Raw genomic sequence first — 17200 nt, 5'->3', positions numbered from 1 at the left:
CAGAACAAAAGCAGGTAAGCGATCTTACGATTTAGTCCCCAGACATTGAAAACTTAAGTAACGACAGATGAGAAAACTCTTCCGTTGTGGAACAATTGTCTGTTGCATCTGCAGACAAAGAATGGACGAAGGCACTTTTCGAAATACCCGCAAACATTTTAGATATAATCTCTGGAATATGACTGCTTCATGGGTCAAAGTTAATGGTTAACCGCCAATTTTCTTTTACTATCCACTTATTTCTAAAAATATTTTGGATTTGATTTAAGTTAACTTTCAGTTCTTGCAATAAATTCTGAAATGATAAAAGTATTGTAGTTGGCAAATTTATCTTTATGTTCCATATATGCATTTTAATCTTCATTAGTCCTAGATTTACTAACTTTATCCAATTTTGGAACCAACTTCACTCTTCACAGCACTTAAAGAAACATTTTTGTCTTTGTTTGTGGTTTTTAATCTAGCAATAACTTTGGTCGGAGTCAATCTTTTTGACAGATGTCACTTGATTTATGTTTGCTCACTTTGGTTTGCATTTTCATAATGCAACAATTCAACGAAACAATCAATTTATTGACGGCGACCTTTGGTGAGCGGATTGTCACCAGTATTTCGCGTACTCTAATATATCGTAGGATTCAACACCGCTTTACCCTTTTTTGTGTGGTTATGTGAAGTCGCTTGCTCTTAACGATAACTCAGTCACTATTGACACCTTGAAAGAAAGAATTCAGAGAGTTTTGGTATGGCTGGAATTTATTGAACCAAGTCGTGGCATCCACTTGCCCGAAGTTATTTTCAAAACATAATGCAAGCCCCTATTTTTATAATAAAGCTTAAACACACTTTATAAGCAAATTTTCATAGGTAGTTATTGTAATGAGTCCAATTTGTGGAATTAAAAATTTTGAAATTTCTCGCCGCTTCAAGGTCCCTAGAGTCGAAATAAAATGAATGTTCGCACGTTCTTGACGTTTTTTTCGTCGTCCATAGCTCAAGAACCACAAGAGATATCGACTTTAAATAAATTTTGTTGTACAGATAATACATAGTCCAGCCTTAAGTTCTGTTACATTTTAACAGCGCAATAAAAAAAATCTAGTACATTTTATGTCATAAATTTTTTTTATTAGTTCACAATATTAGTTTTAAGAAAAAAAAAGTTTTACTCAAAATGGGCGCCTTTAGCCTCAATGCAGGTTTTCAAACGATGTGGCCACTGGTCTAAAGCGGCACGGACTGTGTCCATAGGTATCGATGACGTTGCTGTTCACAAAGCAGCTTTTAGGCTATCCAAATTTCGGTGGGGAGTCTTACAGACATGTTCTCCAGTTCGGACCACAAACTGTAATCTAATGGATTCAAATCTGGACTCAGCGGCAAATCTGCAATAAAATCTGGAATATTTGTTTTAGGCCACTCTTGTGTGGTATCGGCCTTGTGTGCTGGAGCACAGTCTTTTTGGTAGACCCATCTTTCCCCGTCGAAGAGAGTATTTAATAATCTCACCCTAGAGAACATTCTCCTGATACACTTTTGCATCGGTTTTCACGCCTTTTTTACAAAAGTGTAGTGATGTGACACCTTTATGGGAAACCCCTCACCAAACCATTACTGAAGCGGGGTGGTGTCCACGCTGAATTATTGGAACAACTTTTTTAGTTTCTTTTGATGATGTCGCATTAATTCTATCATTTTGTTTATTATAAAGTTCTTCTATTGTGAAGATTTTTTCATCCGTTAACAAGATATTTGTATGTCCATTAACCGCATGCCACTGCAAATACTTTTTGCTACTTTCAAGTCTTATTTTTTAAGACTTGGAGTTAAAAGATGTCCTGTAGCTCGACAAAAGGCTTTCATATGGCCTTGACATGGATCTAGGGTATATATATCCAATTGTCTGGACATGATCTTCTGCTTCCGGAGAGGATTCCTACGAATTCGTCACGCACAGATTTAACTTTTGCGCTCGTTCGAACGACGCGTGGACGACCACTTCTTGGTCTGTCCTCTACTCTTCACAGTTCATCAAAACGTACGATCCACAAACATTCGCCATAAACAAAAAGATTTTAAAAGTTGGAAAATTTGATTTGAATTTTTTCCCCACTTATGTAATACGGCCCCATTCCCTGATTTCCAATCAAAAGCTGAATCCAAACAAGCTTCCATTCTTTACTTATAAGATGACGTGTTTCAAAAAAAATAATTATCGGTACTAATTCTAGTGGAAGTTTAAGCAATGCACTCTTGAAATCGTGTAACAGAACTTATGGCTAGACTAGATATGCAGAAAGATGCGGGAAGGGCTCTCAATTAAATCAATGACACTAGAGACTTGAATTTAATTTTATTTTATATTTTGTAACGTGATAACAAACCAATATATTTTTGTTAAAAATCCAATTAACGGATTTTTTATAAATCAAAAAAGCTGAAAAGAAAACTTTGTCAAACCAAAAATTTTACGAATACGAAATTATTTCAACTCCAAAACAATTTTGTGCAAAGAAAAATAACGTTTTTAACATCTGGAAAAATTAAATTGACAGTTTTTTTTTTATAGAAATTAAAAAAAATAAAATTAAAAACCTAAAAAAAAATGATTATGGCTTCAAACTTATTTTATCTTATAAGAAATATTGTTTTCAACTTTCTGTAACATTTTAAGAAAAATGTTACAGAATTGACAGTTTTTTTACAAAAAAAAAATAAACACTTAAAAAAATTATTAAAAGTTGGTAAAAATTGATTTTCGACTCAAATATCTTTTCAAAACTTTGACATATTGCCTTTAAACTAATTTTATCTTTTGAAAAATATTGTTGTCAATTTCCAGATAAATGTTTAGAAAAATCAAATTAACAGTTTTTTTTACTAAAAATAAAAACATAAACAAAAAAAGTAATAAAAGTTGATAAAAATTGATTTTGGAATCAAATATCATTTCAAAAATTTAAAATATTGTCTTCAAACTTTTTTTATTTCACAGAAAATATTTTTTTTCAATCCAACAGTTAGTTTTTTCACAAAAAAAAAATATACAAAAAATAGTGCTCAAATTTGGTAAAAATTGATGTTCGGTTCTTGATATATCTCAAATTAATTTCATTCATCCAATTAATAAAAATTTAAGAAATGCTACTTAAATTGGTAGAAATGTGTTTTCGACTGAAAATCTATTTAACAAAACTAGATTTTCAGACTAAACTATTTCTTTATATGGAAAAAATTGTTGGTAATATTAAATATTTTAAGAATAATTTAACTGACAACTTTTGTCTCAACACGAAAACATACAAACTTTTAAGCAAGACAAATCGACAGACGGGATTGGAAGTTATCAATGTGGGTCGCATTCCAGCCTCTTTTTGTTTGTATGTCGTACAAACAGCATTCGTAAACATTTTAAAACAATTTTTCACGATGGCAGAGAAGTTGACATAAGAGGGTTCCACGATTCCGTCCGTTCGTATGTCTGTCGTCATTGGGTCGATTAAGTTTAAAATTGCAAGTTAAGGTTTAAAACAGATTTCACGTTTGCATTTTCTTAAGATAAAAAACAACAGTAGTCAACAAATAAACTTTTCTGTGCAACATCGAAAATCGATTTAATTCAAAAACAAACCGATAGATCTTATTACATTTTCTCTAAAATTTTTTTTCTTAACTTGTCTTCTTTCAATAAAAAAAATTATTTTTGAATTGCTTCAAAAAGCCGTTATTTTTTTTTGAACTTTCTTACGAACTCATAAGACGATTTCAATAATTTTTTTCTAATATGTTCAGATGTGATCTTTCTATAGTCGAATTTCGAGTTTTTTTTTCAAACTCTTTCAAGCTCGAGGTTTGTGATCCATTAGTTAAAACAAGAAGGACAGTTATGTCGAACACATATTTTCTTGATGCTTTACTTATTTTTAATTCAATCCTTATGGCTCTTTCTCCAAGATATGATTTGCACCAAGAAGATATATTCTTGGACTTTTTCGAGTAAATCGCTTCCTATCTTATTTGAATTTTTACACTGTTAGTCATAAGTTTAGTTTTAGTCTGATTTGATATGACAAGATTTTAAAAATCATGTTGTTTTACAACTTTCTGAAAATGTTTTAATTTTTTTTTTTAGATTTTATGCAAAAAGAAGTATATTGTCTATAAAACGAAAATTAGACAGTTTTTCCGTCTATTTTAAGCCCAATTTATTCAATGTCTATGCCTCTAATATTTCTTCTAACATTGCACAAATAAGTGAGTGCTGATGATAAAGATCTTTTGTAAAAGCTGGCCCTTAAAAATCAGTTATTATTTTTGATATTCTCCAGATTGGATTGATTTCATGTGGGATAGCTTTAGTTTCTAGCCTTATATTATTTTAACATGTTCTACAGACGCCGGTTGTAGAATATTCTGACCGAAAACCTGCTTGATATTTTAGTTGGTTACAGTTGAATGTAGTTTCACGTCTACGTTACAGGCATTTGGAGTATACTTTATATATTATTGTGATAATGATGTTGGTCCATAATTGTTTTTACAGGGTTATCCATTTTGCGGTTTCAAAAGTAAACGTAAATAAAGCACATGTTCTCCAAGTCGTCGACGGTGACGGTGAATTGCAGCCTTACACTTTTGCAACTGCAAATAAATAACCTGTTATATTTCACCATTGGCATTGGTCATATCCTAAAATTTTGTGCAATTGAACACAGCTAGACTATTTATTTTGTATTGGATTGTGTGCTGTCGCTAGTCCAGCCAGATAAAACCGAGACTATTGACGCTTTTAAAGAAAATGTTCGGCGCGCTATTGTTGACTGACAAGCGCCCCAAATGTCTAAAAAAAAAAAGGATCGAAAATCGGGCTTCTCCATAAAATAGCTATCAAGGAGTCTATGCATGCGTTGTACCACTACTGAAAGTGGTGAACCTTGAGGTGTGCCATTGTCCAATTTCCTAAGAATAGAATCGTATCCATCCACGTTTACTTTAAAGGTTCCATTTGTAAAGCTGCTCGATTACGGGAACCATTGTTACTCTGTCAAAAGCTTTTTCTAAGTCCGATGACACAACAATACTGTGCTTAGTTTTCGACAAATTTTCTGCTAGTTTATGTTCTAATAGATGCAAAAGCGTTGATACTCCTCTATTTGGCCTGTAAGCCTGTTGTTCGGTGCTAACCTTTTTCTGTAGTAACCAATAAATTCGTCTCGCTAAGATTTTTTTAAAAATCTTGGAGAGAACGGGGAGAAGTGAGATCGGGCGGTATTCAAAAAATCAATTAGTATCGGCTTGAGTTTTGCTCTTTTCCAGTCATGTAGAAATTCCCAGTCGATAAAATATCATTGAATAATGCACAGATTCTGTTTTTGAGGCTAGTATCGCTAACTTCAACCATCTTGTAGGTGATTTTGTCTCCACCCGGGCTGCTTCCTTTTGCTGTTTTAAGTGTCATTTCCAGTTCGATAAGTTCAATCTTTTCTGTAAGGAGATATCAAGAGTCTTGGTTTGGAGGAAGAGTTGGTAGATCGAAGTTTAACTTGTTTGCTAGAACATTCTCTTGAAAGGTATTATCTGCGCTGTATGATGTCCATTTTTCTGCAAATATGTTATCTTTTTTCATGGATCTACTTCGAGTTCTTCATTGACTTTCATGCATGACAGTCCCATATTTAAAAAATTCCACTGGAATACCATTCGAACCGGCTGCTTTTCTATCTTTAAGCGTCCCCAGTGTTTCTTCTAACTCGCTAAATGTAAATGCACAGTCCAGAGAGGCGACTACGAATCCAGGTGCTGCGGATTGCCACTTTGTCGGCGTTATTACAGGATTTAAAAGATCCTTAAAATGGGAGTGTATTACATTTGAAGACAATTTTGTGTGGATAGTAAAACGTTTTCCATTCAGCTCCCTAGCCAGTTTCGAAAAATCAGCGGAACTCTTACAAGACGCTTGCTTTTCAGCGTATACCTTTTTTTTGTCTAACAAAGCTCTTTAAACTTCTTACTGGCCTCTATATTTCAACCCATAAATAATCCTTGGGTGGAGTAACGGAAGATCCTCAACCAATCAAATAATGTTTTAGACATTCTTCGTCAAACCAGACTTCTTTTTTTGTATTTTTTTTTCATTTGGTTGAGACCTTCTTGTGGGTATAAGGCTTTCACAATCCGTTCTAAGAGGGAAAAGTCCTCGATTTGAAGTGATTGGAGTTCCAAGTCTAAAGATCGTCGATATTCCTGAGCCTAAGCCTCTTTCAATTTCAGTTTGGGCAGGAACCGCCCAGCATGCTTAGTTTGAAGTTGTATTGTCACAACAACAGGAATTTGGTCTGAATATGATACTGCGGTGTACTAAAAATCTGTCACGAACGGTTCCCAATCTTCTGCTATGATAGAGTCGACGTCGTCTTCGCAGTTGTTACAATTCGAATACATCGGTAGTACCGTAAGACGTATGTTGTAAGTTTTAAATTCTATAATCGAAATATCGCAGCTTGCATTAAGTTTTTTTTTAAATCCTAGGAAACTTCCTCCACTTGCTCTTCCTCGTGTGTGATTCCTTGTTGCTGGCAGTCAAAGAAAGTTTGAGGCTTAAAATTCTTTGATTAAAATCGTTAAACATTTTTAAATGTTTTTGTTACAAAATTCAAGTTGTTTCTATTTTAAAAGTTTTTGGTGCGACCTACAAATTTTTTACAGGTGCTGTCTCTTGCGAGGAATGAACAAGAATCGAAAACTTGAAGAGTGTTTTCTTATCCCTGTTTCTCCATCCCTGTATGGTCATCGAATTTATGTATTTATTCAATAATTTTTGTTTCAATTGTAGGAAAAGATCCTAAATGCATATGTTTCCAAACAAGTTTTACGCTTGAAGTTAGGACTACTTGATTTTTTAGTAAATAAAAAAATGTTTCAAAAAAGCGGACCTACGATGCTGCTTTAATACGGTAAATTAAATCTATGATTAAATCATACTATTTTCAAAATTTCTCACCCCGTTATTTACAAAAAAATTGTGATTTTTTTTCAAAAATATTGACTTCAAAATGCCAAAATTAAAAATAATGGGAAATTAGATTTTCAATAAAAACAATCCAATTTTCAAAAAAAAAAAAAAATAAAAAATACATAAATATTAACAATTCGATCTGTGCACCTGCACATACTCCCTTTAAAATCATAAATCAAAATTTATTTTCTCTTTAAGGACATAAAAATTGAATTGGAATAAGGTTCTCTTTAAATTAACAACCCTTCAGCTATATTTATGCATATGATGAACATTATGCATAATGTATCTAGAAAATTCAAATCATATTTTGTGATTAATAAAAAAAGTAAAATTCCACAACGATAATATCGTTATGTACATTTTCTTGCCTATAGAGTCCTTCCGTTTCTCATTTATACCAATTCAGTGAATGAATAATAAAACCAAACATTTTAGGTTCCTTGTGTAGATTTTGCATGTAAACAAAAACAAAATATCATCAATACCAAAATTTCATTGGTCATAAAAATAAAAAAAAGGAAAAAAACAAAAAAACAAAAAAACAAAACAAGCAAACAAACATGAAGGAAACAAATTTGCAATCTCATCATTGCAATCATCGCCATCATCGTCATTGTCTTCATCGTCGTCGTTCACGTTCACGTTGCCTTCGTTTTCGTCTTGGTCTACGTCTTTGTCGTAATCGTCGTCGTTGCCATTTCAGGATAAATGGCAAACACATCTATTTTTAAGGATGAAAATCAAAATTTCATAAAAATTCTCAACCACATCCTTTTTTTCCAATCACTTTTGTGTTCATCGTTGTGTCTTCGTTCGATGTTCGGTGTTTGTTGTCGTTCTTTTTACTCTTCCTTTAACCAACCCGAAAACCCTTTATTACAACAAACAAACCACACATACACAAAAGTAAGAAAAAGTTAACTGTGCACAATACAAAATTTTCCTGATTTTACTTCTGTGGGAAACTGAAAAGGAAGAATCCTTGGCAGGATGAAAACCACTTGAGATATACCTACAATTGCAAAATGACAAGGAATTATTATTGTTGGGCACAGGACACATTTATAATGATCCTTCAGATAGATACATCCTTTTTATATACCTACACAGCTACATGCAGCCGTCGTATGTTACCATTCAGGACATGTGTAGAATCTTTGATTTTTCTTTCAATATTCAGTTTGTTGTTCTTGTAATATATATCCTTATGTACCTTTACTAAAAAGCTATGGTATATTATGCACTTACCTTTGAGTAGATGGTCGTCCTGCAATCCATATGGCAAACAATGATATCATAAAACTGGCAAAATCTGTTAGTAAATGTGCTGCATCTGTTGCTATGGCCAAACTATTCGATAAGTAGCCACCTGCAATTCAAAAAAATAAAAGCATTTGAAAAATAAGGACCAGAAGGAATTTCAGACATTGTGATAGATTTTTTTCATGCCGAATAGTCATTCAAAAATAATATAAGAGTACATAGGTATATTCGAAAAGCATAGGTAGGTCCTTTTTACTTATATAGAAAAGGTATTCGAGTGTGCAATTGAAAATATCACAATTCACTCGAGTGAGTATCCTTTTTCCTTTAACAAGGAATCAAGGATGTTTATGCTTTCTTTCTTCGATTTTTGATGGGTTATTTGTTAGGTATAACACTTAAAGATTATTGGAGTGCATTGTACTTACCATCACATAGCGACATAACTTACCTGTTTTCTGTCCTTTGTATGTATGTATGTATAGAGATTTGGAAATACAAATTGTATTGTCACTCGTTGTGAGAAAAATTGGGTTTTTGTGTGAAAATAAGATATGCATGTATGGAATTGTACGTGGCAAAGGTATACACTTAAACTAAAAAGTAAGTCAAATTTGGATAAGAAGCTTTTGGATTTTTCAAAGTATCATTAAGTCCTACAATCCTTCATGAGGATGGATTTCAGTAGGATTAATTGCATTTGAGTAAAAATTTATTTTAAACCAGGCGAAAAAATAGTTTTTTTTTTTTTAAGTACGCATACGCCTTAGTGTACATTCATAATTAAGGAAACATTTTAAGCAATTTAAGGGGTGGTTAAATTTTAGGGGCCGATGTGAAATGTGAACCACATTTTATTTGACATTTCTCAATTTCAGACTTATTTAATTTCAACAATGGAATGATACACAAGCGAGCAACGCGTTAAAGTTATCCAGGCTTATTAAGAATATGAGCCCTCAAAACAAAATGCATACCGTGAACCTCGTAATTTTGTTGGCCAATTTAATCGTCCAAATGACAAATGTGTAGAAAAATTTACTAAATAGGTTTTTCGCTGTCGTGAGATGAGAAAGAACTTTGTATAGCTCGAAAGGAAAGAAATGGATGTGGACGATATGTGGTTTCAACAGGACGGTGGCACTACACACACATCCAACGGAAGAATAACTCTTTTGTGTGATTTAATGGACGTGTGGCTATGGCCGCCAAGATCATGCGATTTGACACCGATGAACTTCTTTCTTTGGAGTTTTTTTTTAACAAAGAAAAGGTGTACTTCGATGAGAAAGCAACAATTCAAGAGCTAAAGGATGAGATATTTGGGCACAGCCAAACCGTTCAACTTACTCTCAAATAAAACAACAGATTTAAAGTTAAGGCTGGGATTTTAATTATTACTCTTCGTCGCTATCTAAAAAACTAAGTTAAAATCTAAAAGCTACCTAACCTAACTTTAAACCTACCGATGAAACTATAGGGGTTCCCTGACGAGTCAGTACTCTTCAAATTGCGCGTGTAGAAGTTCCTGTTACCTGTGGAGCTAGAACTAAAAATGTTTGTCCACTTGTTTCATTTCGTTTGATACGCCATTTTTGTATTACAACGCCAACATTATTAACTACATTTAGGAATTTTTGCGTAATCTTTGAAAAGCATCTGTGTGGCAACAACATTGCAGTAATATCAGTAAAGTAAAGGTTTATATGGTAGCGTTGATATCCACTGGATGTATGTGAAAGATAAAAGGTTGGTCCCAGGACACTTCTTTGTGTTACACCTAATTCTATTTTCTTTATATCCGAGGAATTTCGGCCGTACTTTTTCTTCATCTTATTTTTCTTCAAGTGAAAAAGATAGCTGTAAGCTATGTACAATGTACTTGGTGTATTGTCGAATATTTATTTCTAAATCAAAACTGATGGTTTCGGCTAAGTCAACTTTCTTCTATTATTTTGCTAAACATTTTCAAAAGGAGTTCTTTTAAAAACTTTAAGAATGATTAATATAAATGCGATATTGGTCTGTTATTGTTCCTTCTATTGGTGGCTAAAATGTTGTCAGTGGCTTTTAAATATCTTAAATTACTCCTTAAACCCTACCCATGATGCTGCATCACCCTGTAACTTATTTGATAGATAATATTTGTGGAGGCCCTCAAATTAAAATACTAAATGTGTTAAATAGAAATTTTAATAAAAGTATTCTTAAAGTTTTAAAGTACTTTTATTTAATAAAATACCTTGAAATAAAAAACAGGGTGCCGTGGCACCCAGGGTACTAAATGTCTGCTCCAAACATTGCTAAAGTTCTAGGGTTAAGGCATGCGTTATTATAAATTCGAGTTGTTGGATGTTAATTGGGGGTTTATCTTTTAAAACTTGAGTTGTGATAAGATCGTGGTAATGTCGTATTTCTTTGAACGTGACGTGAACTAATTTAACATTCGGACCTAGGTGATGTTCTCGGCCGATCGCGCGTTCCTTGAACGTACGGGTGTTGGCTGATTGTAAACTAAATCGGTCGTATTCAATTTGGCCACCAAACATTGAAAATTCGAGGACTATTTTATTGCAGTACCCATTTAACTTCGTTTATAAAATAAAATGCACGATTTGTTCTTCAAAAATGTAAATGACATTTCATCTCTCAAAAAAGCGTTAGGTCTATTAGCTCAAAACCATAAGTCTCAAATCCTTAGATGTCACAAAGTCCAAAATTTGTCATAAAGTCTAAAATGTGTCACAAATAAAAATTAAAAAATAAATAAATTATGTGGAATGATGTACCACCTAATTAATAAAACTTGCAATAAAGTTCTTATAAGTCGCAACTAAAACATATTCACGTTGAAATGACAAATAAAACTGAGAACAAATCACTTCACAGCTGACAAATTGGCCACCTATTAAAATAGTGTTGCCAACTTAAAGTCCTATGCCTTTAAAAAATAAAAATAAACACCCGCTACATATGTTAATTTATACAACATAGCATCCGTGTTATACAACAATCTAGCTTAATGTCTTTTCTCAAGGCGAATATGAAATTAACCATAAAAAAAATAAAATACTCAAGGAATCATTCTTATCGCAGAAACAAAATTTTCAAGAAACAAAACACCGAAACAAAAAATAAAAACCCCCAAGGGAAATTCTCATCTCATCGCCATCTTCATTTTCATTTCCTCTAAAATACATTTTAAATCCATCTTTGGTCAGTCAGCCAGCTGGAAAGTTTGGATTCTTAGATGCTTCAGCTTCATAAGTTTTTCGCTATTTTTGGCAAAACGGTGTTCGAGCGTATTATTATTATTTGCATTATTTCGTTGGTTCGTTCGTTCGCAAGTTCTGTTCGTTTTGTTCGTTGGATGCGCGCAGCACTGATTGTAACCGCTGATGCTGTGAATTGCAGTTTTGTATAGAAGTTGCTTTGCATAACGGTATGTATAGACTTAGGCATATGCATTTGTATATGCATCTCTCTCTCTCTCACTTTCGACCATGAGCCGCTCGTCGTCTGTCAGTTTTGTCTGACAGCCGAGAGTTTTTCTATCTCATATTATTTTCAACAAAATTGTTTTGGCACTTTAAGAATAGAAAAACTTATTCTATGGGATAGTTGGTGTGTTAGTTGGTCTTTTGTGCAAATGGATTCAAATTCAAAAACGGAGTAAGAAAGATAAGGAACTGTTAAGGAGCTATGCGCGAGGAGCTGGAGGATGTATATTTATATATTCCTACATTGTAGTTAGATTGAAGAAGATGGGAGCGATGTGTTGGCGAGTCCTGGAAATACAGTGGAAGTGGAAGTGGAATATGGTTTTTGCAGTGAAGCAACTTTCGTCAATTTTTTCCGGAAATTTGAAATAAAGTGAAAAATGTGAAAGTTTGCATCTGGTGCGCTGTTTTTTCCTTTGTATTCGTATTCAAAGTTGTGTCTTTTTTCTTTGTACATTTTTTTCTTTTTTTTCTTTGGTCTAATGGGGAAGTAAGTTTCTAATTCTATAAAATACGAAAGAACATTTCCTGAGTTTTAGGTTTTTTTTGTCTTATGCTTTTGTCGGCTAAACTCTGGAAACAATTTTACTGTCTGCGTCTATGCAATATGGAGAGAGCCATTTTAATTTTTAAGGTGGATTTCATGCAAAGTAGAATACAACATTATATCAAATAGAATAGAATATGAATTTTTCGGAAATGAAAATTCTTTAGGCTCGATAGGAGTTGAGTTTCAATTCCAAAAAAAAAAAAAAAAAATGTAACGGAAATAGAAACGCGTACAGAAGGTTTTCGCCTCATTGGGTGGTTAATTTTAAAAAAGAGCTAAGAAGTTGAGCTATAATTTAACCAAGTTCCAAACAAAAAGTTAAAAAAGTATTAAATCTTTAAATTATCGAAAAGACCAATTCCCTATAAAGCAAATTGATCGGATTAAATTTTGCTTGTTTCTATCGAAAACAGGCATTTGATCCAAGATTAAACTGATTTCTTTTAAACGGAAAATGTCAACTTTTCTGTCAAATTATTGACATTTAAGTGATCGTTCTACGCGTTGAAGTTCTGTTTATTTTTCGACACATTAACTTTTCTACTTGTTTTTATTTCCCATACAAAAATGCTATAAAAGATACAACTTATTAAGCTTCTTATCAATTGTCGTTTAAGATCCGCATTCGGAGAGCATCGTTGTGAATCAAAAAAAGGGATATGAAAAGCTCAATTACTAAGACAACTGCAGTTGGTGAAGAAAGTTATAGGATTAAAAGTTTCAGACAAGCGACAATGAAAATGAAAAAGTGTGTAGGACAAAAGACATAGCCCTGTAGTATACCAGCACTTATTTTGTGGATATCAGATCTATAAGAATTAAATCCAATTTATATTGAACGGTCCCAAATGTAGTTTAGTCTGATCAATTAGAAATACCAAGGGTAATAATCAAAAGCTATGGTAGTGCCCAGCAAAGTTCAGTAACTACTCTCTTTTTACGCTTGGAACACTTATAAGCTATTTTTTTTAAATTTATTTATTATATATTTACATATATTTCATCAAGTAGAGTACACAGCTCTTATAGACTCCTTATTACAAAATGATAAATAATAATAATAAACTATAGTAACACAAATTATTAAACTTCATAGCTCAAAAAAAAACATTAAATATGACTTAAAAATATATTTAACATTGGAAAAAATCTACATTTTAATTTTTAAACACTGAATTTGCCTGTCTTAAACAACGGGAAATTGGCTCATTTAAGCCCTAATTTACTCTGTGTTGAGGAACACGAAAGGTATAAAACACTCTTAAAGTAAACCCCGAACAATTAAATCAAACTTTTCTTAGCAAAAATGGACAATCAATTTTAGAATGTATTAAGTTTCTATTAAACATTACATCAACATATTTTCGTCGAATTTCAAGACTTTGTAGTCCAAAAAGCAAACATCGGGCATCATATCAACGTTGAAGAATATTCCAACATAATATAGATAAAACATGTATCTAGAAAGCATTTTTGAATTCTTTCTAGTCTATTTGAGTGAATGGAATAAAAAGGATTCCATACTATACAACTATATTCCGAAATAGACCTCACGTATGAGAAATACAGGGTTTTAAGAGTGAAGGGATCCTTAAATTCCTTCCAATTTCTTCTAATAAATCCTAACATAGAACTTGATTTGGCAGCTAGATAATCTATGTGACTATTAAAATTACACTTAGTCAAACATTTCTTACATTACATTACATTACATTACATTATTCAAAACATATGTAGGTGATGAACGACAACAGAATGTAAGGCTCTGACTAGATACATTTAAAAATAGCTTATTGTTTAAACACCAATAATATAAATTGAATAAGTCTGTTTGCAACTCTAAACAATCTGATACATTTTTTTCGATGCAGTACATTTTCAAATCGTCAACAAACATAATACATTGTGAATGAACTAGAACTTCTGAATATCATTGGCAAGTAGAAGAAACAACAAAGAACCCTGATGACTTCTTTGGGAGACACCGGATGTAACTATAATAGCATCAAAACCCTATTGCCAATACGAACCAATTGGGTTCGATTACTCAGATTTCAGATACAACTCAAACCATTTCAATAGATTAGAGCAGCGGTTCCCAATCTTTCTTAGTCGCGGAGCACTTTTTGCGGTAGAAATTTCACGGAGACCACTTCGATGCGCATATGCCATTTTTCGTAGTTACATGTAGTAGCAAACTTTTTTTTTCAAATTTCGTTAATTATATTGAATTCAAGAAACAGTTCCTACAGCGAAAAACGCAAGAACAATGTCAACTTATCTTAATAAGGCATTACATATTTATGCTATATGCATTATAATTTGTCGTCAATGAGGAAGGTTCTAATTTCAGCTTCCATTTCGAAAACCGCGTCAGTGTTTTTCCGCCACCTTACTTCCAGGTGAAGGTGTAACGACTTGTGTAGACTACCCATGTCATCACACAATACTTAAAAAATGGTTGTATCCTTTGGCCGTGATTTAAAAGGGAGACCGGCATTTTTTTCATTGCAGGCAATGTAGAACGCAATGGCTACTGATGCATCCTTTGACAATTTGTTTTATTCTTGCGACGGCAGCGGACGTTTTTCCAGTTAACCCATGGTATATCATTTACAATTTGTCAATCAAATTAAAAATTTCAGTACCAGTTGAGGTAGTTGGCAACGGCTTGCACAAAAGTAGATCTTCTTGAAAGGTCTGTGTAGATATTGAAAGCGCACAATTTCTAATAAAATAGCCAATCCTTCAACATCTGTGGAATCATCCATTTGCAGCGCAAATTTTGTGACTTTTATTCGTGAAAGTAAAGTAGCTTTCAAATTCTCCGCTAAGTCTCCAATTCGACTATATTCGATATTGTGTTATTTGACAAAGGAAAGGTTTTAACTTATTTTTGGGCCTTTTCAACCAACAAACATTCAACAATGTCCCTAACACATGGCACACAAATTGCACAAACAGGTGGCGTGGTATGCACCCAGTTTTCAAGGATTTTTTGTTATTTACAAGGAACTTTTATGATAATGCAAATTAACGCAGGGGAAGTTGTCAATGTGTTAACAAAAAGCGCGTACCTAAACAATTTCTTATAATATGAGGTTATGCACTAATTGGGAGCGGTATACCATGAAATACTTCTAATCCTTTCGGAATAATACAACTTACCAGAGTGAAAGTGGTTCATTTTCATTCAAAAATAGAAATACAAAATCTGAGAACATACTCTCAGCGGGCGTGGTATCCGCCCCATATTTTATTTATTTGTGATCATTCAGTAGAAAACCTTCTAAATCATATGAAATGAATACTTTTAGATGAAGTTTGATGTGTGACCAATGACAAAACTTTAAAATTTGACGTAATGCACTGAAGAAATGTGAAATTTTTCATCAGGTACAAGACTTTGGAAAAAGCAGGAAAACCTAAGTAGGAAAAATACGCCAACTTCTTAATATACGAAAGTTTTATATAATACTCGTATATGCTATATATATACTTTAAATAAGATTTTCAAAATATCACAATTTTAAATACTAAAGACAACCAAAAACAGTTTTTTATAAATTCTTATTTAAAATCAACATATTCCTAACAATACACTGTATTATGATATTGCACGGTACAAATATTTGTCTTCAAGATAGAGTTTAAATCATTTTCTGAAAACTCCCATTAGTACGTAATGAGTCTTTATACTACTCTACCTGCATGAAGTTTTTATTAAACCTTGAATTTAATATTGTCATAGATTTGAAACATACCTTTTGGAGTTAATTTTAAGTGCAGATTTTCATCACAGATGGTAAATCGTTTATAAATAAAGTAAATAGAATAGGGTTTAAATGACTATCTTGAGGAATTTCAGAGATAACTTTGAACTTGTTTGATTCAAAACTATTGAAAAGTATGGACAATGATCTTTGCAATAAATAAGATTGAGGCCATTTTTAAAAAACATTTTCTAAAACCCAGCTTTCTTAATTATTTAACTAGCAAAACTTAATGTGAGAGTTTAGCAAATGCTTTAATAAAATCCAGCTTTGAAATGAGTCAATACAGTTTTAAGATATTTTCATTAAAAAAGTTACTGTGGAACACCCCTTTTGTAAAACCGTGTTAATTTGTAACGATCACAGATTTAAAAACTTGGTGATTCACAAACCATAGACTCAAAGAGTTTAGGAATAACAGATAATGTAGCAATAGGTCTGTAAGTCCTAACTTCGTCTTTTTTATTTTTTTTATGTGAGGGGTTTATGAGGGGATATTATAGGAGCTTTTTAAAATAAATGAAACATACTCGTACAAGAATATAGTGAGAAGTTAAAAGAAAGGACAAAGAAAACGAAAGGCGACTTGAATAATTTTTGAAAATAGTAGCTGGTATACCATCAGGCCTGATAAAGAAGTATCGTCACGATTTTGCAAGAGAAACGGATTCAAGAACCCAAACAATCGTAATACAATTACATTTAGAGACCATAGACTAACGTGATAAACAATTGTCTGAAATTTCATTATTAAAAAAAAAAGCTGGGATGCGAACCACACTGAAAACTTTCCATTTCTTCGAAAACCAATTTTCACCAATTTTAGTAGCTTTCCTTAAAGTTTTTATATCTTATATAAATTGGAAGAGAGAAATTAATTTGATGTCAATATCTTCTATTGTTCACGAGATATCGAGAACCAAACATCAATATTATCAAACTTACGTACTACTTTATGTATATTTTATTTTTTTTTTATAAAAAAAACTGAATGTTGGATTATAAAATACTAAATGTCGAAAACAATATTTTCTTTGGGAAAAAATTATAATAGTACATTTCGGAAAATATATTTAAGTCGAAAATTAATTTTTAC

At 32.5% G+C, this 17200-nt stretch overlaps 1 protein-coding gene across 3 annotated transcripts in view; it reads right to left on the bottom strand.

Annotated features, from left to right (window-relative positions):
* The window catches only part of LOC129939081 (proton-coupled zinc antiporter SLC30A2), a 222710-nt gene that overhangs the window by 72683 nt on the left and 132827 nt on the right, over positions 1-17200 (bottom strand). For all 3 annotated transcript variants that reach the window (XM_056046950.1, XM_056046949.1, XM_056046951.1), the window contains one exon: positions 8267-8387. In XM_056046950.1, coding sequence (XP_055902925.1) covers positions 8267-8387 — 121 coding nt within the window. The remainder of the gene's footprint in view (positions 1-8266; positions 8388-17200) is intronic.

The sequence above is a fragment of the Eupeodes corollae genome, chromosome 1 (genome assembly GCF_945859685.1).
Source record: "Eupeodes corollae chromosome 1, idEupCoro1.1, whole genome shotgun sequence".
Classification (NCBI taxonomy): Eukaryota; Metazoa; Arthropoda; class Insecta; order Diptera; family Syrphidae; genus Eupeodes; species Eupeodes corollae.
Note: the sequence above shows the minus strand (reverse complement) of the source record. Positions and strands in the feature narration are given on the sequence as shown.